General features: G+C 40.0%; 2 protein-coding genes across 2 annotated transcripts in view; one reads left to right on the top strand and one right to left on the bottom strand.

Annotated features, from left to right (window-relative positions):
- The window catches only part of DNAJC12 (DnaJ heat shock protein family (Hsp40) member C12), a 38,904-nt gene that overhangs the window by 1,462 nt on the left and 10,945 nt on the right, over positions 1-26,497 (top strand). The gene's annotated exons all lie outside the window — the stretch shown is intronic.
- Positions 1,685-23,730, bottom strand: SIRT1 (sirtuin 1). The gene is made up of 9 exons (XM_065670955.1): positions 23,221-23,730; positions 20,385-20,501; positions 18,806-19,047; positions 17,380-17,532; positions 14,505-14,652; positions 11,215-11,294; positions 6,613-6,799; positions 4,688-5,248; positions 1,685-3,773 (listed from the first exon to the last, which is right to left on the bottom strand). Exons 1-9 carry the CDS (start codon positions 23,681-23,683, stop codon positions 3,451-3,453), a joined length of 2,274 nt encoding a protein of 757 aa, XP_065527027.1. The 5' UTR covers positions 23,684-23,730; the 3' UTR covers positions 1,685-3,450.

Raw genomic sequence — 26,497 nt, 5'->3', positions numbered from 1 at the left:
GAGGGTCTATGCTACAGGTACTGTTAGGGCTTCGTAATGTGATGGGTTAAAGCTAGTGTAGAACCATTTCTGAAGTAGTCATGGCTGGTTGTTTTAACCTGAAATTCTACATTTTGAATTGGATTGTCTTGGCCAGAGTAAACATGACTGAGCAGTACCTAAAAACATCGGTGTTATCAGCGCTGTTCCCAGGCTGAAAGTCAAAAACACAGCACTGCACCAGCTACTAAGAAGAAGAGAAATGACTGCTACTGCTGAACCCAGGACACGGATGCATCAAAATAGGCTGGAAGGGGCCTGGGGAATGGCACCATCTTATTAAGCAAATCCTTGTGCTTTTGCTTTTTTCAGTGCATATATTTAACATATATATATATATGCTAAGAGGGTTAAGGTGCTTTCCTAGGGTGGTAATGCAAATGATGAGGGAGATAAGTCATCTTCCTTTTCGAGATTGCATTAGTTACAGCTGGAACTGAACTTGCTCTTCCATCCATCCATCCAAATTTCATCTGAGATACTAGATACTAAAAGCTGTGACAACAAATACTTCCTCATTTCCATTGTTTGCTGTGTGGTTGTTTTAAATGTTACTTAACAACAGCACCTTCACTGCAGTGGAAGGATGGTGTGTGAAGTGGAGGAATAAGGTGACACATTGTCATTTGGGGTTACGCTTCTGTTCGAGTAATACTGGCAAAGATACAGGAAAGAACAAAAAGCAGAACTTCATCGAAATTCAGAAAAAGCTGCAGCTGTTTTATTCCAGAGGAAAAATGTTTTAAAGTCCTTTCAGAGTAATAAGCAATTGATGGAGAAACATTATTAATGTAGAAAATTCCTAAGTGTTTTTAATATTTCCTGGCTCAAGTGTGTGAGTTTTATAAATTTCTGTGTTTGTTTTTTGTTTTTTTTTTTTCCTAAGCCAAACATAATTTGTGGGGTGGTGGTTCAGAAGTACAATGGAGCCATCAAAATAGTAAGGTGTTACGTAGTGGAAAGCCAACTGAACGGGTCCAAGGGGGACAGGCTCTTGGTTGTAAGTGGTGTCAGTACTGCTGTGGTCACAGGAAGCCATGGCACAAACCAGAGTGGCTGCCCAGAGCTCTGCAGGTGGAGCTGGGCTTCATCTGCAGCCCAGGCAGGCAGGGCCACCCCCCAGGGGAAACATGGGGTTTTACTGTCAGCATTGCGAAACAGAAGTGAAATATTTGTGTCTGTGATGCCAGAAAGTGCCCCGAGCTCCTGCATGGCTCAGGTTCCTTTACAGGGACCTTCTCCTGGATGTGGCCATGTAGGGTCAGGGTGGGTGTGGCAAGTGCAAGAAGTGAAGGAAGCTTTGGGCTAGTTAGGGTGGCAGAGTTGCATGGTCCTGCAGCAGCACAAGCAGGAGGAAGCACTCTTGTTCAGCACAGACAGCTAAAGTTAACTTGGGATTTGAAAGGAGAAAAGTAGTTTTTGTGAAGGACAGTGTTGTGTTGTGCTTTAGGAGGTCATTTTACCAAAGACAGCGCTGAGCAGCCTCCTTCAGGCTGGGCTGTTTTTTTTTTTTTCCCCAAGGGGCCAGATGGAAAAAAGCTATTTGCTGTGTAATGCCCTACATCAGCCAGGGTGTAGCTTGAGGTTATAGGGCATCTTTCAGTACGTGTTTACGATCTATTTAGAAATTAACAGAAACCGGAAATCAAATGACAATTTTAATAGACTTTAGAACAGAGCGTACGAGTATAAAACACTGGTTTTGTATTTCAAAAGTTGCAGGAAGATAGCCAGTCATTTTAAACAGTCTTCTACAAAACATATGCCAGTAGATTACATAAAAGACACTATATACAATTATAAAAGAGCAGAAAACAATCCTCACTGTAAAAATAATTTAAAACAAAGTATTTCAATTTAAAATATCTCCTATAGCACAAACTAATACATTGTGACATGCAAGTGGAAACAAAACATATTGCATTCTTTAGTGTAGCCAAATAAGAGTTGTATTAAATTTGGACAATGAGATGCAACATGCCAACATTTTTTGATGAATACAGGAAGCTGTTCTTAAATACTTATTAACTGATGTATCTTATGTTCAAAGAACAGCTACTATACATCTTCCAAAATGTAATAAATATTAAAGCAAAGTATAGGAATAATCTATATCGTAGAGTTCATCTGGGCCAATGTTGAAAAAGTGGTTATAGAGAAACGCTGCTTCACTTTCTACTGCACTGTGCAATTTTACAACATAGTTCTAAAGGCTCAGAAACAATCCACACTTGAACATTTGCCACATCCAGTTTTAAGGCAGCCTACTAGCGCTTAGATACACAATGTAGTAATTTGAGTAGCTGCTTTGCTTTTAATTGGCATGGTGGGGCTAGCAGGTAGAGAGTTATTTTCCCAACCATGAGCTCAGAGCCATATGCTTCCAGGTTGGGTTGTTAAGCTGTGCTTTAGCCACTCAGCAGGGCAAGCAGAGGCTCTTAGTATTCGAGATAGCTTCTCCTGGCTTAGTTGCATCAGTAAGAATAAAGGAAGAGCTTATTTTTTTGTGCTTTCTCACATGCTGGTGGAAACACTATTCTGGACTTGTCCTGGCTTCCACACTGGAGCCTTGGCAATTTAGCAAATGCTGTTTCTAATGCTAGCTGTGCTAAATTTGACTTTTGTGTACAACATGAAAAACCTCTGCTGTGGGGGATCCATTTTGTTTGAAATGCCAGTGTTACATCTGCTGTGGAGCCAATGTCAGCATCGCTTCCTGCCCACAGGAAGGGTTAAACTCAATACCCCAAGCATTTTCACAACACTTCATCAGTCTAAAACCCGTAGGATTTCTCAAGTGCTTGCTGTCCTGTTTCCATTTAACTACCTACTTGCACTTAAGTATGTCTCAAACATACAAAGTAACTGTTAAAGCAAAAAATTAGCTGCCACAGTAGGTCTTAGAAAATGCCAGTGTTTAATGACAGATTAGGCAAGAACTAAAGGTTTAGCAGAAGCGCAAGAGGTTTTAAATAAACCAAACTGTTACAAAGCAAGAGGTGTGAAAATACCATTCTTTGGTCTAAATTAGCTGTTCCCTTTATATTAGTTTAACATTCCAATGGCTTTTTCAAAACAGTTTAAAAATAATATAAGCTGAAATTCGTGAGCAAAATTATGTATTATATACATGGATGCCTGATCAGACAGAGGAACTTAAAAGTGAATACAGTGACAATTGTTCAGGTATTCCTAGTACCTTTAAAAAAAAAAAAAAAGTTAGTGTTGAGTGCGCAGTAATAGAATTTTATTGAAAAAGGTAAAAAACTAAGCATGAAAATCTGTTTTTGTTATTTATAAACACTACATCCTGATGTTTCTGTTGTTCTAAATTCAGACGTAAACATTCATTCTGACATGCCAAAGCTCCTAATGCTGGTGGAAAGTTCCTGTAACCAGTCTATGACCACTTCACAACTTGTTGCTCGAATGGTCAGTCCCTGCAGCTGCAGTTGCATAAGCTGATTCATCAGCTGCCGATTCATCTTGTTCAACTCCATCTTCCCCGAATCCAGGTTCCTCTTCCCTTTCTGGAGCATCCTCATCTTCCATGCCGTTGTAAAACTCTTCAATCTCACTCTCATCCTCCACATCTAAGCTCTGACTACGACAGGAACCACTTTCACTACTACTCCCGCAGGAGCTGGAAGATATGATATCATCTTCAGAATCCGAGTATACCTCAGCACCATGGAAAATATAGCGATTTGGTGGTAAAAAGAGATACTGAGTACCTGAAACAGAATTTTGAAAGTCAGTAAAAAGCTAAAAGAAATGATTCGTACAAGATCTTACAGGCTCCTGGTTGGAAGGTACCTGCATATGTGTGTTTTCTGACAGTGAAAACTGACAGATTACATGTATTTATTTTGATGTATGTGTATTTATTATAAAGCACAAACCAAATGCTCTACTGGAAGGCTCAGCATTCCTTCTGCCCCCTCCTCCCCTCTGACACAAAAGAGCATTTAAACTTCAATGTTCAGCAGCTCTTTTCACTGGTACATGTATTCACAGCTGGATTTCCATCACTTGTACCAGAACTGGAACCCAGTGCATAGATTATTTGACAAAGTTTAAAAGCAGCTTTTGCTTTGGAAAGTCGCAGTTTAATACCTGGTTCATCCACACTGATTTCCTAGTGTGGTAACTCCCTATATCAGTTAAGAGGCTGCGTATTGGAAGGCTTTCTTGGAAACTCTAGTTTCCTGCAAAATGCGCCTGGCTCCAGCTGTGAGATTTGCAGTTGATCTATCATGGGTTCATCTTTCAGTTCTACTTCCACACCAAATTATGATGTAGTGTGAACAGCTTCTGAACACGTGAGAATCAAACTAATTTTTTGTGAAAATGCATTTGAAAATACTAGAAACTGATTTATTTTTTGATACCTGCCTTCAGCCTCCTCAACTTTGACCTGTTTAGGGAGTATGTAATCACTGATTATAAAATTAGGAATTACAAAAGAATTTCCTGTCAGCTTCTCCAAAAGAAACAAATGATAAAATGATGAGTTAGGTAGATGCTTGTCTGAACAAAAATAGCTACCAAAATCCACTCAAGGGTAACTTATTTATTGCTTTAAAGTAAGTCTAGAATAAACATCTCAGCCAAAAGATGCAAAATGCTGAAATGAGTTACCACTTACCATCCAGCCTTTTGCTGATCTGTTCTTTTGCAGATCTGTTTACCCAGCATTTCTTTAAGATTTCATTTTTTTCTTTATTTTCTCCATTGTTAGATCCATTTTCCTTCATAGTCTCAGAGTTCATTAGTTCACTAGTAGGATTTTCAGGGTTTCCTGGAGATGTCTGTGTGTCCTGAAGCTTTTCCTCTATGCAGGCCCCTTTAGTTTCTGAGGCAGGGTCACAGTTTTCTACCTTACATTCAGCTGGATGTTCTGACGACACCACCAAAGTATCTGGTGGAGTCATTCTTTCTGGTGAACTAGAATCTTCTGAAATGTTTAAAGGGGTAGGCGGTAGCTCAGATGAGGGCATTCCAAGCTCCTTGTGCGTTCGTGGTGGCTTTTCTGTTATTTCTGAAAGTTTTACTGAGTTGTAGCAAAGTTTTGTATATTCACTACCTAGCCTTTGACATAATTCATTAATAATAACATCACAGTCTCCAAGAAGCTCCACATCAAAGTGTAGATGAGGCAAGGGTTCCCTATTAATTAAGATCTGAGGCACTTCATGAGGGATGGAACCTACACATAGGAAAGAGAATGTCAAGGTAGTCACTTCAGTTTTACTTTCAGCAGAGATCTGCTTAGAAAGCTAGATTCCTCCCTTCACTTGCAACAAGACCAAAACAAAGAAGACGACAAGCAAATCCCAAATTTAACAGCAGCAGTTTGAGGTGCTATGCCTACTGTAGCCTGTCTAGACTTCTTTCCCCATTTTTTTTCCAGTAGAAGGTGTTCATCTACTCAGTCATTGAGAAACACACACACACAGAAACTTGACTACGCCGATGTTCGGTCAAGAATTAAAATGATTATTAAAATTAGTACTATAATCTCTTACAAGAATTATGTTGATTTTGTGCATTCATTTTATGTACTTAGGTGCACGTGAAGAACACAGTGCTAGTAAATGACATCCCCTTAATTAGGCAAATATTTCCAGTGGTCGACACTCTCCAGGGATGCTCAATCCATTTCTGATATTTAGGCTTCACCCACCAGTTTGGTAAACTAGCATCAATTCCTCAGATAACTTAACTAATGAAATCCAGTTCTGGGGCACGGGATGAGCAATGGCTTGTATAATAGGTCCTAACTTTCCACTCCTTATGCACTTCCTAGCAGCCTAGCCTCTGCCTCTTGCACAGTGAAGAGGATGTTGATACAAATGCCAGGGATGAAGTACTATTCCCAGTTAATAAGAGATGCTAACACACATCCTTCTAAGGCTTGCAAGTGAAGAGAATTTCTTTAGTACTACTAAGTCTTTCACTCGGTAGGCAAATAGAGCACCTGAATAATGGTATTTTCTCAGCCTTCCCAAAGGTCATTTTTCTATATAATGTAATATATATTAGCAGAGATGTTTTTCCATATAATTTTTAAAAGCTAAGGATTCAAATGGTGACATGCTATGTATAATAGCTGCTGTGCATCATTTAGTGTTAAGTACTGACTAAAATAAGCTGTAACTCAGACACCTGATGTCCTTGATCTGATTTTTTTGATATTACATTGATTTTTAGAGCTGATTCCTTTCTACATCTTTCAAGTAACTCTGGAAGGACATTGCAAACAGGGAGAAAAATGAACCAAATCTAAAAATGAAATAATTCAAGTTTTAGGGGAGTAGTTTTTCAGATTTTCATTTCATTACCTTGATAGCTGTCTGGAATGTAGAAAAAGCACTTAGAGTTTGTTACTTTCTCTATTCTCTATTTTGCATTTCAGCTTTATGTAGGCAATCAGTTTTCATCCTGGAAAACTAGATGCTTAATCTAGTTTCTTTACTGAGTTAAGCCAAAAGTGTTTCTTAGAGCTCTTAACTGTGAATTTCACTTTTGATCCAAATTTCTGAAAGAAAGTATTACTAGATAGCCACTTACTTGGAATCAATGCTACTGGTCTTACTTTCAGTGAAGACCCAATGACAATAAGGAGATCAACTTCATTTTTGTCATACTTCATGGCGCGATGGAACTGCTCAGGTAAGTTCTCTCCGAAGAACACTATATCTGGCTTCATGATAGCGAGTGGTTCATCAGGTGGACATCTGGGACATCTAGGTACAACCTGCATTAAACCAGCTTCTATTATTACAGTTCAAGGCTGCACCCTCGAAAACCTCAGATTTTAACAATTCAGTCATTTATTTTGGCAAAAGACCAAAAAGGGAAGTTTCAGTGGTATTTCCTCTTTTTATTTTTCTGTGGATATACAGGCAAGTACATTTCTTATTCTAGCCTGCAGCAACTGCAGGAATAAAGAGGGAGTCCTCTTAAATCAAAAGGGAGAAATCATGCAGCTCTTCACCACAGTTCTTAGCTGACTACTAAGCCAAAGTCCAGAAGTCATGCTCAAAACTGGTGAGTAATTACCTCCTGTTTGATAGGAATGTATTTTTCTTGGTTTAACTGGGGCAACAGCTTACATTTCACTGTCAGTTTCCATTGTAGGATCTGATATAAACCCCTCCCTAATTAAAGAGTATATTGTAGAGCTTTACGTCTCTACTTTCTCTCTCCCCACAGAGGTTATGTGTGTTACAGACAAAAAGCAACTACTGTAGCAGCTAGCAAAAAGCATACAGGTCAAGAACCCAGGGAAAAACTGTTGTTTGGTCTCCATTTTAAATGTTTCCAGTTCCTCTAAAAACATAGCAGAATCCTTGTTGACCAAAAAAAACAAGAGTCAGATTTTGTGGAGAAGCAGGCTCCTTTTCCTCCTGAAACAAGACATTTTAGTACAAGGGGTAACGGGTTCAAACTGAAACAGGGGAAATTTAGATTGGATATAAGGAAGAAGTTCTTTACTGTGAGGGTGGTGAGGCACTGGAATGGGTTGCCCAGGGAAGTTGTGAATGCTCCATCCCTGGTGTTGTTCAAGGCCAGGTTGGACAGAGCCTTGGGTGGCATGGTTTAGTGTGAGGTGTCCCTGCCCATGGCAGGGGGGTTGGAACTAGATCATCTTAAGGTCCTTTCCAACCCGAACTATTCTATGATTCTATGATTTTGTGATCTTTGGACCCCCCCTTTCAGCTCTTTCCTATTTTAAGACTTTTTCAGAGAGAAGAAAAGCAAGAAGGTGAGCAATATATGTACAGACTGAGCAATTTCTCTTCAAAATAGTTCAAGTCTTCTCAGCTGCAGTATTAAAATACAATGCCCCAGAATAAACCTAAGGAGCTAAATGTACTTGCAATCCTACGGCAGTCATCACAAGCAAATTAGTGCTATGTAAAGGTGTAAAAATATGTATGTTACCTACTGTAATATGAGAATATATGACAACTGATATTTATATGGGTAACAACTCCTTCTTGTACAGAGAACATATGCAGAAAAATAATACAGAACGTAGAAAGTTTAAATTGAAGAAATGGTTTATGGATGCCTGCACTAGGACAAAAGACAATACTTTCCAAATGATAAAACATCACAAGGCCTTCCTTTAGTGTTAAAGGACCTTTCCCAGAAGTGCAAGTCTTCAAACAAAGAATCTAATCCTCCTTTGAAGAAAACACTGGGGGACACACAAGGAGCAATACAGTACAAGAACTAGGAACTGGTATAGAGGAAACCTTCACCATGTACCGAAGTTGAGAGTCTAGTAACCCCTCACTAAAAGGAAACCAACCAGAAGAATTCCACCAAATGCAGCAGATGGGTAGAATGAATCTTGGAACGTTTTCCTCATATCTTTATGTATTAGAGTGCATAACATATAAACAGCTTAAAACTTTTATGAAGCTTTTTACCCTGCTGTCTCTTCTGTTTATGTTAGTGATGCCTTTGCACTTTCAGCTGGAGGCTTAACAAGGGAAATTGCTCTGTCTTAGGATGAAGGTGAAATGAGGGCCTCTAACTTTTGATGTAAAGAGACCAGGTAATATTAACTCTGTTTCCATCATTTCTCACAGGAAGTCCAATGGCTTGTTTCTTAGTAGATCTCTATAGAACAACTGATGTCCCTATCCAAATCATTTTGAGTCACTGTAATGGGCCCATAAATGCTTTTCAGCACTACACTGCTCACCAGTTTCTCTGCTGATCCTCAGAAAGGTTGTCAGTAAGGGGGAAGGATCTATTCCAAGAGCTGAAATTGATACCAAGAATTTAAAGCTAGATAACTGGCCACTCAATTACCTAGGGTCCTCTTTACCTCCAGAAGCAGCACTCCCCCAAAGCCCCACTGCCTCTGCTCATGTCTAATTAAAAGAAAAATGGAATTTCTCACTGACTATTGATGTTATCCATGTATAAAAGCCAAGATTAGTAAAGATTATGTTGGCTTAAGAATATCCAAAAACTGGTGCAAGTTTTCCATTTGCAGGGCCTTTACTTCCTAAATCTGAGACCTTTTCACTATTTCCTGGAGCTGCCTAATATAGTTAAAAGCAAAGTAAAAATGCTATTTTTGGAAGTGACTGACAACTTTTTTACTCAGAAGTTCTATGTGCAATTTATGACTGCTGCTGCTTCTCATCCAGAAAGGTGATTGTGTGCAGCAACCCAGAGAAAAAATCATGCTACAGAGCACAAGCACATTATCTTGGAAGTGGCAAAAGTCTGAAGTGCAGCAATAAGAAATTGGTATTCTTCTAAACAGATGATTTCAAACAATTCTCAATCTATAGTATGTTGAAAGGAAATCCTGGCAGAAAGATGTTAGCTAGACTCTCTTCCTTGTGAAGCACTTCAGACCATCAGGGGATGGACCAGAGCAAAGGAAAGGTAGTATTTTCTAGGGAAAACTAAGGACCTGGGGCCATGTATAACTGAACTTTCAAAAGTGGAGGACAGCGAAGGCTAGAAACTGGACTATCTATTAGGACCTAGGTGCCAAAACTATTTTGTGAAAGAGGACTTGTTAGAAAACAAAGCTGTTGAAATGGACAGTGTTTTGTTTCAGAAGGACAGAAAAGGTTTCTTTTTATATCTAGGGAACCAAATTCTATAGTCTAAAGAGGCAATAGAAAAAGAAACTGCATGGCACTGGTTTGGGAAATGCAGGCTATGGAAAAGAGAATTATTTTTTTTTTCTCCAGAGGAGGAGGAACAGATTTTCTTTCAGTAGCTGTGTTTCTCATATGAAAGGATATTGGGCCATTATGAAAATAATTTAGTATTACAGATAGGGCCTACCCTGGAGACATGTACCTGGCAATAGTACTGTAAGATAAGGCCTGAGAGACTGAATTAAAAAAGATCCTTTGGTCTCATCTTGGGAGTAAGAACCCTCTGTTCTCATGCAGAAGTATTGCTACAGGCTGCTTCTTTCCACTTCCCCATGCTTCCATTACAGAGCATCAGCAGGGACAGGCCACTGGGGCAGAAGTTTGGTTCAGTAATATGAACATACAATGATTAAAGTGCTGTTGGGAAAAGGAGAGCTGACCACTAACAGTCAAACCAGAAAATTACAGTATACTTAGAAAAGTTGTTTAGAAAGAAAAACCCTAAACTCTAGCCAGCTGGTTTTGAAGGTAAACGAAAAGCAAATATCTGTAAAATAAAAAGTTCTCAAAAATAATATTCTTATCAGAAAAGTAAACCAGACTTCTTATTCAGTGTTACAAAGCTTCAGGCTTAGGAGATTTACATTTCTTAAAGCTTTAAATCAAAACATCTCTTCTGAAAGGCTTTCATTGAGTTCAGTTTCAAATGTAATACCTGAAAGATTTACATCCCTTCTATGTTTCTCATCTGAAGTTGCCACTGTGGACTCTTAAGCATTTATCATGAAACCCCATGAGTCTGTAGAAAGAGTCTCCTTCTGTTTGTATAAAAAAAGATCTTTTTGATCAGAGAATCATCACCTCTGTTCCTTCAAAAGAAGGGGAAGAAGAGCAAAGAGGGTCTTGCAAAGCCAAAGGTTCATCACTCTGACACAGCAGAAATACCTGCCTTGGCTCTGAGGCAATTCACACCCAGACGCAGGGAGTCCCAAATATGCAGTAATTCAGAAGTCCTAGAAAGCAGTGTCCAGCATCTCATTTGATCATCTTCCTTGCTCAGAGGCTGGTCTGTAGTTAACAATTTCTCCATGTATCATCTACCATTTAAACGTATTTTTAATGTAGGTAAATGCTCAAAGAGCAACCAATGTTCTAAATAGCTAAGAATGCTTTCTTAGTGTGACTGTGAGTTCAAACTAACATAAACTAGGTATAAATCCAACTTTCTACTTACCATTTTAACCTCTACTTTTCTCAAAACAGATTCTTAAGGTTTTATTCTGCTTTTTCCCATTACCTAATTTTTGCAGTACATATTTGAGTATACTTCTAAATACTAGAGGAAATGCTGAAATACAGATAGGCACTTTTATGAAATACATGCGAAGATATGTAGCCCTTTAAAAGCAGATCTTTTCAGTGATCCAAGCACGGTGGCTTGGGTTTGGTTGGAGTTCTTTTTTTTTTTTTTTTTTTTGAGAGAGAGAATTACTGATTACAAAGCTGCAGTGAGTTAAAGTAAATTTCTTACCTGATTGAAAATATCTCCTCGAACAACTTCACAATCAACTTTGTATTTACAGATCAGGCAGGAAGCTGTTGCAAAGGAACCTGAGGGGAAGAACCCATATGGTGGAAATAAGGATTTTCAGTCATTCAGATTTGGTCTTTCTGGCCAAGCTGTTTTGACACAAAGGCTGTTATGTTGCAGTGCTAAAAAAATCAGTCATTAAAAAGTAATGTAAAATTCAGAGAAGATACTTATAGTACTAAAAGTAGTTATTTAGATGTTAGTCAGTAGAAATCTTGGTTTAGGAGTACTGATATACCACATGCATGCCAACACAAGTTATACTGTGTCTCTGATTCCCTAAACCTATGCAAGCATATACAAGGAGAGGAGAACATAACCTTCCCTTTTCCCCTTTATACAGCTAACAGTAGTGCCAGCAGCTCTGCAAACAGCAGCAGCGGAACAGGAACTCACATGAACTCAAGAAACTAGGGCAAAATAACTTAAGAAAAGGCATTAGTAAATACTTCATTATAGACAACTAAATAGCACTAGTACTGTTCCTTTCAGCAGTAGTGGGAACTTAAAGCTACATTGTTTAAATTGAAATACTATTCAGAACTTAGTATCCTGCTTAGCTACTGTGTTTATTTGGCAAGACTATGTTAAGTGTGTTGCTCCCTCCTGGCCTGTTTCTGAAGCAGCTGAAGCTGATGCTCGAGTATCTATCTATCTGGTAGAGCATTTGCTTCTCTGTCTGTCTAAGGGGAAAACTTATCAGGTGGCTAACACATATGAAAATACAGTCTGAAGTCATTGTGGCAAACTGGAGTGGTCTTTTGGTGTGCATATGTCCAGGAGAGAGAAGCCTGTAAGGCCTTTTATCTGTGGAAGCAATAATGCTAGAAGTTCACAGAATAATGAAAAATGAAGTAGAAAAAAAATGACAGATTTTCTCCTAACCATGAAACAAAGGGTAAAAAAAAAAGAATTTGGGATTTTTCACCCTGCACTGGAATGCATCACTCATAGTATCATACAGCAGAAGCCTGTAGCTGTCTAATTTCTCATGGTGTTATGAGGTCAGTATGAAAGCCCTGTGACTGAATAATGTTCAGGAAGGTACAAAAGTCTGCCTTCAAAAGGAAACTTTTAGAAAGGTAACAGTTAAGGTGTTGAAAGCTTTGAAGAAGCCAGGAACAGCTGAAAACCTCTAGTACCGAAACTGCCTCTGGAGTATTATTTTAGGCCACCAAAACCAAAGATGTTTTCTGCTCATAACCTACATACAGCAGCCAACCAATACTTACACTGCTAAATAAAGGGGTTCTGGGGTAAGTATGACTTCAAAATATGTTTTGGGAATACTAGATTTGGTCAAGACAAAGGGAGCAAAAAGCACAGAAAAACTTGGAGCAGATCATTCAGGAACAACTGGCAATTCAGGTCTGCCTATCACAGTTGGAGTGGAAAGTGCACAGCTGAAACACTTACTCATCATTGCAACTCCCAGAACTTGCGGGATTCCAAAGACTACAGGAAGTATGACAGCTACTTGCTCATTGTAATTTGTCCATAGAAATAATTTAGGCCTTTATACAGTGCGTTAGGGGTGTCTGTCTGAGGCATATGTTGATACCTACCTGCAACTCTGTGCAATACTTTTTGCTGTTGAAGGACTTGATCAAGAAATTATACTGCCCTACGCATGAGTTATATAGCTACCACACTACCTCTGATCATTCAGCTAAAGCAATAGCAAGGAATGTGATCTAATTCCAGACGCATTGGTTGAATGCAATAGCCATTTTAAAGTCAGAAAAATGCATCTAACTAGTAACTTACGTCTGCAGTGTGAAATGGGTTCAAAAGTTCGTATATGAACTCCCCAATTCATTACAAGGTTCCTTGTAATTTGGTACATTCATTATTAACTTGTCAATGCCACAGTTAGACAAAAAAAGATAAATAATAGTAATAGATATAGCAGTATAAGCCCTTACATAAAGTTTCAGTTTCTCTTCAGCCACTACCATTAGTCAGCTAGCATTTTTAAAAAAGAGCAGCATAACTGTATGTCAGATAAAGCTTGACGTACTCAAAACAATCTCTGCTGATTTCCAAAGGCCTCAAAATCCATAGCATGTTTTCAAGAATCTGTCTAATTTAATATCAGCTTATACAGAACATACACTAAAGATGGTCTGAAACCTAGTTACTGTAGTGTGCACCTGAAAAAATTGGAAGCTTGAGTGTGGTAGTGATGTGCAAAACCATAGCTATGTGAGAAGTGAATGACAAATACGTCATACAGAATGACAACCAAAAGAAAATGTGTGACATGCTAAGGACAAATGGAAACCAGATTTGGGTTATTCGACAAGTAGGATTCTAACGTGTGCTCTCTGGTCACCACAACAGTACAGCATTTGCTCTGTCCAAAAAAAGGATACTGACAAATCTGGCAAAGTTAAGCTATGCAGATAAAGAAACCAAGAGTTTTTTTTCCCTGGAAAAGGTGGAATTGGATAGACATGTCTTACAAACATACTAGTGCTGCTTTTAATCAATTTCTTTGCCAGAAATCTCCTAAATGAACCAAAAGTGCACCTTAAGAACCAGTTTTCTGCGTGCTTTCCTTAAAAATTAATTCTTGAACTCTTAGCTTGACATTTGCAACTCCTTGGAAATGGAAAGCATATCAAACAACTAATTAAGGGATTCCACTCAATGTGGTATTGTAATTACAGAACGTGTATGACACTGAAGTTGTAACAAGATGATCTTCAATTCAAATGAACTGGTACTTAGTCCACAATATTTTATACATGAGGTAAAGTCACTGAAGTATCAGCATATTTTAGGATTTCAATTGAATATAACCTAAATAAAGAATCAGATAACAGCCAAACTCCGTTTTATTGATACACAGTGAGTGGGACCTATGAAAAGACTGATTTCCACACTATGTTCTCATACATGAATATAAAGAGGCAACAAATAGACTAATAAAACTTAAGGTCTAAGCTTGTGTGAACAGGGTATGGATCTTTACTGATGCATGAAGACCACCATGTATCAGGCACAATTTCTGAAAGAAGTATTTCCACTTAAATCACTTCTGATTTAAATACATAAGCTACCTAAAAAACCCCAACAAAACAAACAACATTAAAAAGCAGTATCTGTTGCCAAGAGATAACAATTCAACAAAAAAATCCCCAAAACTTCCAATAGTGATTGTCACATGTACCAGTAAAAATCATTCCTACACATAAAATACGAAAAGTGAAACTAAAACCACTAACCATGACACTGTATTATCCTTTGGATTCCTGCAACCTGTTCCAGTGTGTCTATGTTCTGAGTATAGTTGCGAAGTAGTTTTCCTTCTTTATCCATCAAAGCTATGAACTTGTGACAGAGAGATGGCTGGAACTGTCCTGGATAGATTTCCTAGGGAATTCAGAAGTATATTAGAAAGTGCAAATGGATATACAACTGCAGCAATTCATACAGGCCTAAATATCATCAACAACGATTATGCTGGCAGTTAATGTTGTCACTCCCTTTGCATTTTGCCATCTCTCAGAGCCAACTTTTCTTTCAACAGCTAAGCTTCTGATGGTGTCAGGATAAACTGGTCCATGCAAGTTAGCATTTTGTTCTTCACACGGCATAAAAGCAAGGTTTAGATCTTTTGGGGGTTTGAGAATTATGAAATAGAAAAGCCATTTTTCCTTTGGTAAGTGTCAAGTAACCTCAATATTTGTTGTTTGAAATATACATGGTTTAACTGCAGTTGGACAAAAATTTCATTATGAATTTGGATTCTGGTCTCTTGGTTTGGGATAAGCAGTTTTTACTCCTCAGCATTATCAGCAGCCACTCCTAGAAGATGGAAGCCCAGAAAGCAGAATGGCATTGGATATAAAGGGTAAAACAAGTGGTACTTGGACTAGCTTTGCCAATTTAGCCAGTTACAGTAGTAACCATTGGCTTAGTAGAGCAATTCTAATGTGCCTGATAGATGCTTAACCTCTCTGTTAGGTCAAGGTACAGTAGGCAGGTATATCTAAAGAGCATACGGAAAAAAATGTAGGCACTTTTGTAGAATGATTTGATACTTCCTCACAGTGAACAAGGAGCCGGCCAAAACAAAAATTCAATCTTGGCACCCAGCTGAAAGCTTTTGTCTGGAGCTGACCACCCCATGTGGTACCTCTCGTTGCTGTGTGATAAGGAAGACAGCAGCAGAAGCACCACCACCACTCTGCTGCTCAGAAGCACTTATTTAGGGGAGGAACTTGAATTTCAGAACCTCTCTTTTCCAGTCACTCTGTCACCACTGAACAGCAACTGGGCTGGAGTCCCACCTGCACAAGTGAGGCCTTTTTATGGAAAAAGCACCAGAATAACTGGCCAAAAGAAAGTCAGCAAGAAGGAAGGTGCTGCCTACCTTTACCAGTAGATACTTAAAGCTGAATCAAAAGTTCTAGAACAACAGTGAACTGTTAAATTCATCTTTGTGACAGCTCTGCCTTCAGCTGTCATACAGCCCAACTATTAACATATTTGTTTTTTCCCCAAATATTTCAAGTTACTCATAATTCTGAAACTACATGGGTCTTTGGAGTTAAGCTGCTGCAATGACCAATGATTGCTCATTGTGCTAGATTATCTAGATTATGAATAGGGCTACTACACAATTATAGTCAGTTATTCATGTGGTCGTAACAGCTTTTATATCTTAGTCTGAAGAAGCAAGAAGTGTTCTGCCACCGACCTCTGAAAATTTATTTGGCCAGTCTTAAAAGAATTTAAGACTTCATAAAATCAGACATCAATATTCTAAGCTGACGGACAAAAAAGAAGTAGGAGAAATCATTTTAGTAATAGCCTATCAATCAGCCACACTGGACTATTCTGGTAAAACCTATGTACCTACAGACATCAAGTAAGTTGGGTTTTTTTTCCTTGCTCTTTTGGTGGGATTTGCGGTTGGGTTGTTCGTTTTTTCTTGTTGGGTGGTTTGTTTGTTCTAATACTAAAAAAACCCCAAACATCAAAACAAAACAACCAAGGAACTGACTACATTAATAAGCATCAAAACATACTAGTATCTAGATAGGAGGCTTTCAGAGAAAGCTAAGCAGCTGCAAAATACATTTATTTTTCTCTTCTGATCTTTATAACAGGGCAGTAGTATAAACAGCAAGCAAAGAGAAGAAAGTGAGCAAAACTAGTAGTGATTGATTTTCACAAGTCCTTACTGGTCCTGTAGTAATTCCTAAATGTTTTGGTTTTGACTTCTTTTTTTTTTTTTCTCCCCCACAAGGAAATACCAGATTAGGTGTCATTATTTTATTGTTGCTACATGTGTCTATAGTTTCTACAATTCTTTGTCTCTGCAATGTACTCCCCGCTTTTTAAACTGTTTAATACCTCTAACATCTTTCTAAAAACTGCTGTGTTCTCCCTTTCAAGTGAACACAGTCCCTGCAAAAAGGCTTTAATTCCCTAAAATGTACAGATTCTTGTGACAGCTATATGAAAACCTGAAACAGGCACTTATTAGTGCATGAAACTGCTTTACTGTAAATACAGTGATTAAATGTGAATGTATTGTGCAACACTGGAAAGCATGCCACAGGATATCAAATCCGAATGTAGCTTTCCACATTACTCATGTGTTGGCCAAAAATTTCTCACATTCTTTCATTTTTCAGAGAAAGTACCTGCAGCTAAGACTATTCAAGTTTAACCATGTACCTACAAATTTTTATTTATCCTCCCTGAAATTAGAGACATACCATCCAGAACGGTTGTATACACAATGAACTTGTAACAGGAACGGTAAAAATAACATAAAAAAAACATAAAAAATACAAGTTGCTGAATATTTCTAATAAGGACAGTATGTGGTTGCACACAATGACTGAAGTAACACGAGGATATAAAATTGCTACATTACAAAGACCTGCCCAAGGACAAAGCTGTTATACTACTGAACAGGGTCTCTCATTAGAGTAAATTCAATCTATTAACATATTTTTCTATCTTGCTTATAAAAAATAAGACAGATATTGTTTTGTTAATAGAATAGTTTTATATCTGATTTATGCATTTTAATACTGTCATCTATCTTCACTGACCAAGAAAAGAACTGTTGGAAAACCATACCTTTGCAAATTTAAAAAATGGCCTGGGATCCTTTCTGAAGTATTCTATATCAAACATTGCTTGAGGATCTGGAAGGTCTGGGAAGTCTACAGCAAGGCGTGCATAGATGCCATCTCTTGATCTAAAGTCAGGTATTCCACAAGACACAGACACCTGAAATATATTTTTGCAATCTGAAATAAGCAAAACTACATATTCAGCTATAAAGAGTTGCTGTGATACAAACTACTTGGAAAATCATGTTTCTGTACGCTGACTGTGCTGAAGACTTTAAGAACAAACCCAGTCTGGGCTCTCTTACTTATTTTTCTGTTGCTTCTCCCCTCCTATTTCTTTCTTTTTATTTTTTTTAACCAATAAAACAATTCTCAAATCCCAAACAGGAAAAACAGCACAGAAAGCCCTGTTAGTACAATCTCACAGGCAGTAATAGGACACTTACTTTTACTAGTGGAAGTTTTGTAAGATGTGAACAAAAATCTAAAATACCACTGTATTAAATTTAATTAATAGGTGTTCATTGATCTGTCAACTTTGGCTTGGACAAAGTGGTTGATATATTTTTTTTACATGCTAACACAGTAACAAGGTAGACTTTCTTTTGATAAAGAAAATCCTTTTGATAAATATTATCAGAGCATTGTAGTGGTCAGTGAAGACTGAAATTTATTGTCTCAGACTACCCCAAAACGCTAAGGAAAAAGGAGGAGAAACAGGTGTGTGATAATAATTATAGAAAGAGCAAGATTGGGTAACAAATAAAACAAGCTGATTTGAATCACTCATCTTTTTTGAATCATGTCACACCCTCAGTGTATGAACAACAGAAGCAAAAAAATTATCAACTTTTGTATCATGATCTGGTACACAGGTACAAAGCTGCAAATGTACAACAGCTTAGAAATGTTCTTCAGTAAAACAGTGGGTAAACTCATTACCATCATAGAGCAGCACATGTGAAAAGTAAGATTTAGTCTACTGAAACCTAATGAAAATCTCCCTTCCCCATAACTCTTCCTTTTTCAGTCTTCTTCTAGTACACCTCTATCTCCATGAGGTATTTTAAGATTCACTGACATTTTGTTTAAAAAATCATTACCTTTGTTTCACATGAAAAAAAAAGACTGGGGTAGAAAATGTTCTGGAACAGGTAGAAGTGATCTGTTTTGCATGGAAACAACTGTATAAGGACTTAAATGTTTTTAAGAATATTTTATTATGAAAGATCATGTAATTTCCAATTTAAGCTCCAGTCTTGCAGTGTGCATCATTTGTAGTGGACAGCTGTGCCTCCTCTTCTCATCTAGCGTAATTATTTGATTATGAAAGTCATGAGGTTCACATCACCTGCATGCTGTAAAGCACTGGATAAGTATTTAACCAACTGTCTACGTATTCTCTCACTCTTAAGTGTAGTAGTACGTACCCCAGCTCCAGTCAAGACCATTATTTTTTTGCATTCTTGTAAAAGTTTCACAGCATCATCAATGGTATTAATATCTTTTCGTTTTTTTCTTTTTGGTGGCTCTGAAAGAATGTTTATAACAATTTGCCACAGTGTCATATCATCTAGTTCAGGCGGAGGGATTGTTTCTGGTAGCAGGTCTTTCAGAATTGTCCGTGGGTCTGTACCTAACATGAGATGCTGCTGAACAAAAGTGTAGGGACCTAAGAAAAAAATATAATTAGAATGAGTCAAATAGTTCAGATTATTGTATCACTGCTCCATTTATTAATGCTTGCTATAACATTTTATTAATCTAATTTACTACTTTGTTCATCAAAGCCTCTGCATATTTTGCTCTAAGTGATAGTACAGCTCGTTTTTTTACTCACTATGATGTTAACCCATGAAGGTTTTAATGAAAGTCAAGTAAAAATCCCCGTTCATAGTAAACTTGATGGCTCTTAGAGGTGCACTTATTTAACAATGAGATTTTCACAGTGTATCTCCATTTTATGGCTTCATTGGTATTCTTTCAACATTTTGTAAGCTATTTACAGTAATAAGTTGAAGAGACAATAAACATGCATATTATAAAACATTAAAGAGTCAAGTAGAGCCCACCAATCCACGGATTTTTGTTGTTCTTTTAGCCATCTAACACTCATGATTTCAGACATGATCTCTTAAAGCCATCTAATCAATCTTTCCAGAAGCATTCAAGATTAGAGCAGTAAAACAGGTGAATCTTAAGAAGCTGAACTAAGAGGACTCAAATAGCTATCACTAAGGCTAATTACAGTACATACAAAGAAAACAACTGCTATACATATTTGCCCCAAAGGAACCAATAGTGATCCTGCAACGAGGGATTAGCAAAGACAATTTTTAAGTGGAATATTATGTCATCATGATGTGTTTTCTTGCTGCTCTTCCTATCAAGACTAACAAAATAAATGCTGTGGTATTGTCACGCCTGGGTAAGACGTGACAAAGACGTGACCCCACTGCACCCTGGAAGCCACTGTCCCACATAAATCACCAGGGAGCAGTTATTTTGCCTTTGTACAAGGCAAGAACTTTCTACTGAGTTCCTAACTGCTACGGTTAACTTATCTACTGCTAGTATGCAATATATATGCAGACTAGTAATTCCCAAACTGATGTAACACTTAGGACAGTGAAGCCCTACAGATTGGCTAAAATCACACACAAATCATCTTCTTGTTCCTTTAAGAATACTAATAGGCAAGAAATATGCTAACAGTCATTCAATTTAGAGAGCCTGTGTGTATGCTTTTAATATGGATCACAGCCAGTTTTCTACACAAAAAGACACTGACAGTTTTAATCAAAATACATCAGGTTTAAAGAAGTTAATTTTTAAACTCCTTAAATAACATGCAGAATAGTCAACAACTCTCAGCTGCTCAAAAGCAGTAATTGCCAATTTTTTAATTTTTTTAATTTTTTGCAACATAAATCATTTGGAGAGTGGGAAGAATTAAGTAACTGTTCAAAGGCAAACAGCATCTAAGAATTATATTATTTAGGTTTCTACCTATACGTGGTCTTGGAGTCCAGTCACTAGAACTTGCATGTGAAGCTCTGTCATCTTCATCACTGTCACAAGAGTGAAAACCATTGGCTATGATTTCATCACTAAAAAGGAAGTTATCTGCAAGACAGCACAACAATGGTAGATGGGTTACACTAAAGCTAAATTGCACAAGTATATATTTAAATACATCACAAACCCTAAAATTGTACATTTTTAAATACATCACACACCCTAAAATTGTATAAAATCTGATTGCAATGAATTATAAATAAGCAGTTTTGTCACGCAGACATGGGAAATTTCTACTTTTTTTTTTTTTTAAGTTTATATATGCTTTCAAGCCTTCAGTAGATTTACAGCAGGATTTGCTATCTTAATACTGGGCTTTAGTGGGCTGGATGTTGACCACACTGAAATTTGCAGAAGTGTTGGGCATTAAGGATTCTGTATTTTAGAAAAAATCCAGATGTTTTAAAGGTATAACTAAAAATTATCTTCTCTTACAAATTCTCACTTCAGCTGAGAAACTGGATAAAATGAAAATGCATCACTATTTATAGACCAGTCTATGATTAGGTTTTAAAAGCACAGTGTTTTATAAAAGCCCACAAATACACATTTGGATACAACAGTTACAGAATTTTGTTAGGTGTTACCTTGCAGCTGAGCTGCAATAGGTGACCACATACGCACTTTTATTATATTTCAGTTATGACAGAAAATGTGCCACCTTGAACCACCTTCACTTTATCTCATCCAGTTTACTCTGCAGCTCGGTTTGGCTTAGACTACCACAGTTACTTCAGCTCAGCTCATGGCCTTAAGCCAGAGTAACTCAATCTAACTTCATCATGTATCTAGATGGAGCAGCCCAAAGAAGAATGAGATACTTGTCTTACAGCATGCATTACTAAGCTAATATTTAAGGGGAAATCTAAATTTTAACCTGAGCAGTTTTTCAGAATTTAGACTACTAAGATTTTTTTTTAAATTGGCTTTATTAGAAATAGCAACAGCAGCTTAATTTTTTTAAAAGCTAAAATTATGAACAAAGGAGAACAAGTTTCAGTAAGGCTCTCTAAAGCAAAGAATCACCGTAATAGTTTTCAACTTCTATTTGAATAAGCCCCTACCATATTTTAACTAGGTCACCTCACTTTACTCTTGAATAAAGAACAGCACGAAACACCATCAGTTTTTATTCAGAGATTTTGTTGTCCTGTTCTTTCTGTTGCTGGCATAAGTACTTTATTCTGGTTCGAATGGAAAGAGGTGGAGGACAGGAATTTGCATTTTGTGCTTGCTGTCTTGTTCTTCTGAGACCACAGGTACTCACTGACACTGCTGTTTCTTATAATTAACCTATTCATTTACAGCATATCAGTTCCATCTCATGATGCACGAAGTCAGTGAACATACTATGCAAAAAGCATTACTAAGAAAAAAGTTGACTGGTACACATCAGTAAGTGTGAAGTGCAAGATTTACTAAAACAATGTTTATGCCTGTTGTATAAAGAAACAAAGGTTACAGTGTTGAAGACTCATCACATACAGGTCTGGTTGTCTTGCATTTAAAAAACACTGTGACAGATACATGCACACTAAAGCAACAGCTTAAATTGTAACACTCCCTGTGCATCCATTTGGTTCCTCAAAGGACTTCCATAGCAAAACATGCCTGAGGATCTGAGTAACTTGAGCAAAACCGCTTCATACAAGGCACTGATAAGAGATCATTAGCTTTACTCTTGTCCTGTTCCAATGAAGTTTTTAAATACCAAGGCTGTCCAAGCTTATCATACAGCTCTGTTCCCTTCTGGACTGCTTTTGCACAGGCAAAGAATTTCTGTAGAATTTTAGTATTGAGTTAAAAGGTAAAATATCTTCTAACTGCATTCTAGAATAAAATATAAAGACTTTACTAGCAGAATCCAGCATCTCAGATCTTTTAAGAAGTCTTTCCAAAGCACTAACTTAAAAACCAAAATGAGCAAAGCCTATCCATTTCAATAATGCAATGCAAGGTAGGTTCATTTTGATACTGCCCAAACAATATGTTTCTAACATGATCTGCAAAGAAACTCTTTCATAAGATTATAGTTTAGTTTTGTGCTGCGATCACTGAAATCTTAATCAAAACTGTAACTTAAAGTTACGTAAAGACTTGTTCAAGACCGCTGCTCCTGTGCTTTCTGTGCAAGTTGACTGTGAAAATGAAACAGAGCTTATGATTTTTAATAACTTGTTGCCAGCAACACAGCAAAATGTGTGTTTTCAGAAATAAGAGCCAAATCGATCTCCTCCTGTGAAGAAGCCTCTCCTTCTCCAAAGCCACTCACAAAAAAGAACAGGCTTTGACAAGGACTGACGAGAATTAGAGCTGATAAGGTTTAGAAAAACGGATGCAGCAGCTCTCTCGAATTTGCGTTCGATGTACGGTTCGGGAGATGTACGCGGCACAGCGTGTACTCAGGGATCACCCCGCAAGCAGCGCCCGCTAGTAGCGGCGCTCTCTCCCCGCCACCCCAGACCGGGGCAGACCAGCGCCGTCCCCGGCCTGCAGCAGGTGAACACCGACCTTCCCTGCGAGCGACACGGCCCCCGGGCCAACGCTACGCGGGAAAGCCGGGGCGGCTACCGCGGCGAGGCGCCCGCGGGGAGCCCCAGCGCAGAGCCCGCACCAAGCGCCAGCGTAAGGTGGAGGGAGCCCGCCGCGGCCGCCGCCTTTCCCGACGAGGGCTGCGCGGCCGGGCCGCTCCCTGACGGCTGCGAGGGGCCGGCCCGCGGCCTGTGCCGGCGGGCCAGGCGGAGGAGGGGAAGGATGGGGTCCTCACCGGGATGCAGGGCCGTCGCCTCGGCCGCCCCGTTTGAACACTGCGCCCGCCTGCAGCCAATGGCCGCCTCCGCCGCGTCTTCGCCGGGCGCCGCCTCCGCCCCCTCCCCCCGGCCCCGCTGCCGCGGTTGCGGAGGCGGCTCCGCCCGGGGCAGGCCCCGCAACCCGGCCCTATTGTCCGCGCCGCTCCAGACCGCCGCCACCTCTTCGTCCTCTTCCTCCTCCGTCCGGCCGCCGCCATCGGCGGTAACGGCAGCCGCCTCACCCGGCAGCTCCGCCGCCACAGCGGTGGCGGGCGGCGGCCCCGCGACCCGGTCCGGGCATTGGGCGTACGCCGCGCCCCGCCCGCAGCCACCGTCTTCCGAGTCCCGGCGCTGGCGCTTCAGAGCGGGCTCGACGCTCTCGGCCGCGCCGCCGGGGCCGCAGTCGCGCGGACGGAGGAGCCGGATCTCGTCGTCCGCCATCTTGGAGTAGCAACCGCCGCCCCCCTCCCGCCCGACGCAGCAGCGCTCGGAGCGCCTCCGCCACAGCCCCCTCCCCCACCCCCAGGGAGCGATTTAAACCCGGCACGTGACCCCGCCACCGCCCACGCGGGCACCCGCCCCGCGGAGGCAGCAACAACAACAAACCGGGTCACGTGAGCGGGACGTAGGGGGCGGGGGCGCCGCCGCCGTCACGTGACGGCCGTGCCAGCTCCACCCTCTGGCGGCAGGGTGCTGTGCGTCCCCCTCGTGCCATGGCGGCTCCTCCTCACGGGGCCGCGTGTCCCCGTGCTGAGCCTCGCCCAGCAGGGGGCAGGGCGGGGCGGGGCGGGGCGGGGCCGCTGTCAGCCCAGGCGGCCGCCGCCTGTTCCTCGTTGCAGGGTATTGTTCACTGGCGGCGCAGCGGCCGCCTGCGGAGGGAGGGGGCAGCCCTGCCCGTGTGGAGCTGGTGCGTGGCGTCCTTCCCCCGCCCCGCACGCTCACCCCACAGTGAGCTCTGCTGCTGGGGCGCTCCTGGCAAATGGCGGTGGCGGCGTGGCCGTGGGTCTCGGTAGTTTTCTTGTCACAAGCTGTTGGAGAAACCGCCGCGCCTCTCTGTCGTGTACTCAGAGTACCAGAGAACGCGTCTTCGCGAGGAACAAACGCGTTGCCTGGCGCAGGCTTCAGGCTGTAGAGGCGCTCTGGTGGGCTGCCATGTATCTGTACAGCACTTGATGAGGTGGAACTCGCCGTGAGCTCGTTCGCTAGTCGGGCCGGGTAACCGAGAGTGTCATAGCGGCTCTGTACACAGAGCTGGGGGTAGAGAGGAGTATTTGCAGGATGATAGCTTCTGCTGACGACATTGGTGTGTCTGCGGACTGCCTGCGAAAGGTTTTGCACCTACAGGTTAAGCTTTTTGGTAGGGATGTTTAAGCGTGTTGCGATGGTACTTGGGCTCCTTGAAGTCTTTTTAGGGGAGTGGGGGGCTGGGCAGGCTTCTGAACCACAGCTGGATGAGTCTACATAATGTGTGAGAAACCCGATGAGTTGTGAGAGTTGGGATTTGCACTAATGACATTCACAAATTCGTTTTTTTCCACATCAGTGTTCCCCGGTGGGATGCGCACTACAGTAGCTGTGGTTTTCCAGTGATCGCTTCTGTTGTGTAAATTGTAGAGACAATCCTTAGTGGCTGACCTTGATGCTGAATTGTGGACCGCCACCGAATATGAAATACGGAGGTACTACACATGGGCTTTCTTGCACATAGTGTCCCTTTCCGCCTTGAAGCCTTGTCAGGATACAACTTGGCCAATTTCCCAGGGCTTTTACCAACACAGAATTTTTATATCAACTTAATGTGTATAAATCTAATATTGTTTTCTTTAATGGTACTGCTTAACGTCGCAGACTACTTGCAAAACAGTTTCGGTGAATTTAATACAGCTGAATCACTAAGTTTACTGGCATGACCAAGATCACACAAGTAGAATTTCTCCCTTGCAGGCGTAACAACAGCTTTTAAAACCCTTAAATTAAAAAATATTGGTATGTGGGTTTTTTGGATTCAAAACATATTTATAGATAACTTTATATGTGGTATATGTATTGGGGGATACTTTTTTTTTTTGTCCTGGTTCTTTCAGGTATTAACAACCCCAAAAAAGATGTACATGCCATTCCTTACACTGTCTCTTCTCAAAAACTAGATATGAAGTAACCAGATGTGAATCAGAACATTCTGTGTGAGTTTCTATGCAAACATTCTTTCTCCTCACTGAGGCAGAGGGAAGATTCAGATTTCTTAAAAATCATGTGGAAGGTGGTTAGTCAGCATGCAAAGGAGAGCTGTGACTTAAATAAGCACCAAATAAATAATGTGAAGACTGCATTCTGAGAAAGAAATGTGTAAGTCATACAGGTGTATGATCTGAAACTTTCTGAGAAGGTATTGGTGAGGAACTGATTCTAGGATGTTAATGTTGACTCTAATACTGAAAGCATTTATACATATTAAAGTTGTTGTTGCAGTAGTTAACCCTAAATTGAGAAGTCAGTTTGGTAGGGCTTAGGTCCTCTGTTATTTCTGCAACTTGGAGCATGTGTGGGGACAAAGAGGGAACATGAAATGCAAAATTCGAGTTATATGGTGTCTTGAATTTCTGGAAAATGTGTCAGGAAGCAGAACAACTGAAGTCAGTTAAGAAGAATGGGTACTGGAAGATTTGATGTATTTTAAGGGAATAAATCCAAACAGAGATTTCCAGATCTTGCTGATTTAGTTAAAGAGCCATTTATGACTTTCACGAGTTGATGGTGAACCTCCAGTTACACTGAACCAGAATTTAGTTTCACTCTTGGCTCTAAACAAGCAAAAATATTGATAATGTGTTAGGAATGAATGGAAATGTTTGTGGTTAGGTACGCAGAACAAATACGTACTGTACTGTTTGTATGTTCTGAGCAAAACTAACCAAAGCATGTGTAGCCACAGGAGCTGTGCCATCTCCTGCACTGTAATTCTCTTTCAAATAAATGAAGTTGTGTGTCCCAAAGGCAGTCTTTGTATTCTTCTGTGTATTACATACAGGTTCTCTTGCTCTATTTTTTTTTTGGAGGATGCTGTCAGTTGTCGCACTGAAGTTGATAGGAGCAGTAAAACATTTACTATTCAGTATCAGTATTTTGTGACCCCCATACACGAACCCTGAGACTGCACTATGGGACCCTTTGTACCCTGGGCACTGGAAATCTTGGGGTGGCATGTGTGTGAGGTGAGGAGGCACAAGTATGGTCACTGCTGCAGTTTGGATCAAA

Source organism: Lathamus discolor, chromosome 3, assembly GCF_037157495.1.
Source record: "Lathamus discolor isolate bLatDis1 chromosome 3, bLatDis1.hap1, whole genome shotgun sequence".
NCBI classification, from domain to species: Eukaryota; Metazoa; Chordata; class Aves; order Psittaciformes; family Psittacidae; genus Lathamus; species Lathamus discolor.
The sequence above is the reverse complement of the archived record's forward strand: the minus strand, read 5'-3'. Positions and strand labels throughout refer to the sequence as shown.

Excerpts from the sequence above, each read along its gene's own strand:
- SIRT1 (XM_065670955.1), bottom strand. The coding sequence starts at position 23,683 with ATGGCGGACGACGAGATCCGGCTCCTCCGTCCGCGCGACTGCGGCCCC. Across the intron at positions 20,502-23,220 it reads GGCGACGGCCCTGCATCCCG|ATAACTTCCTTTTTAGTGAT; the intron begins GTGAGGACCCCA and ends GCTGTCTTGCAG. Across the intron at positions 17,533-18,805 it reads TGGTCTTGACTGGAGCTGGG|GTGTCTGTGTCTTGTGGAAT; the intron begins GTACGTACTACT and ends AATATATTTCAG.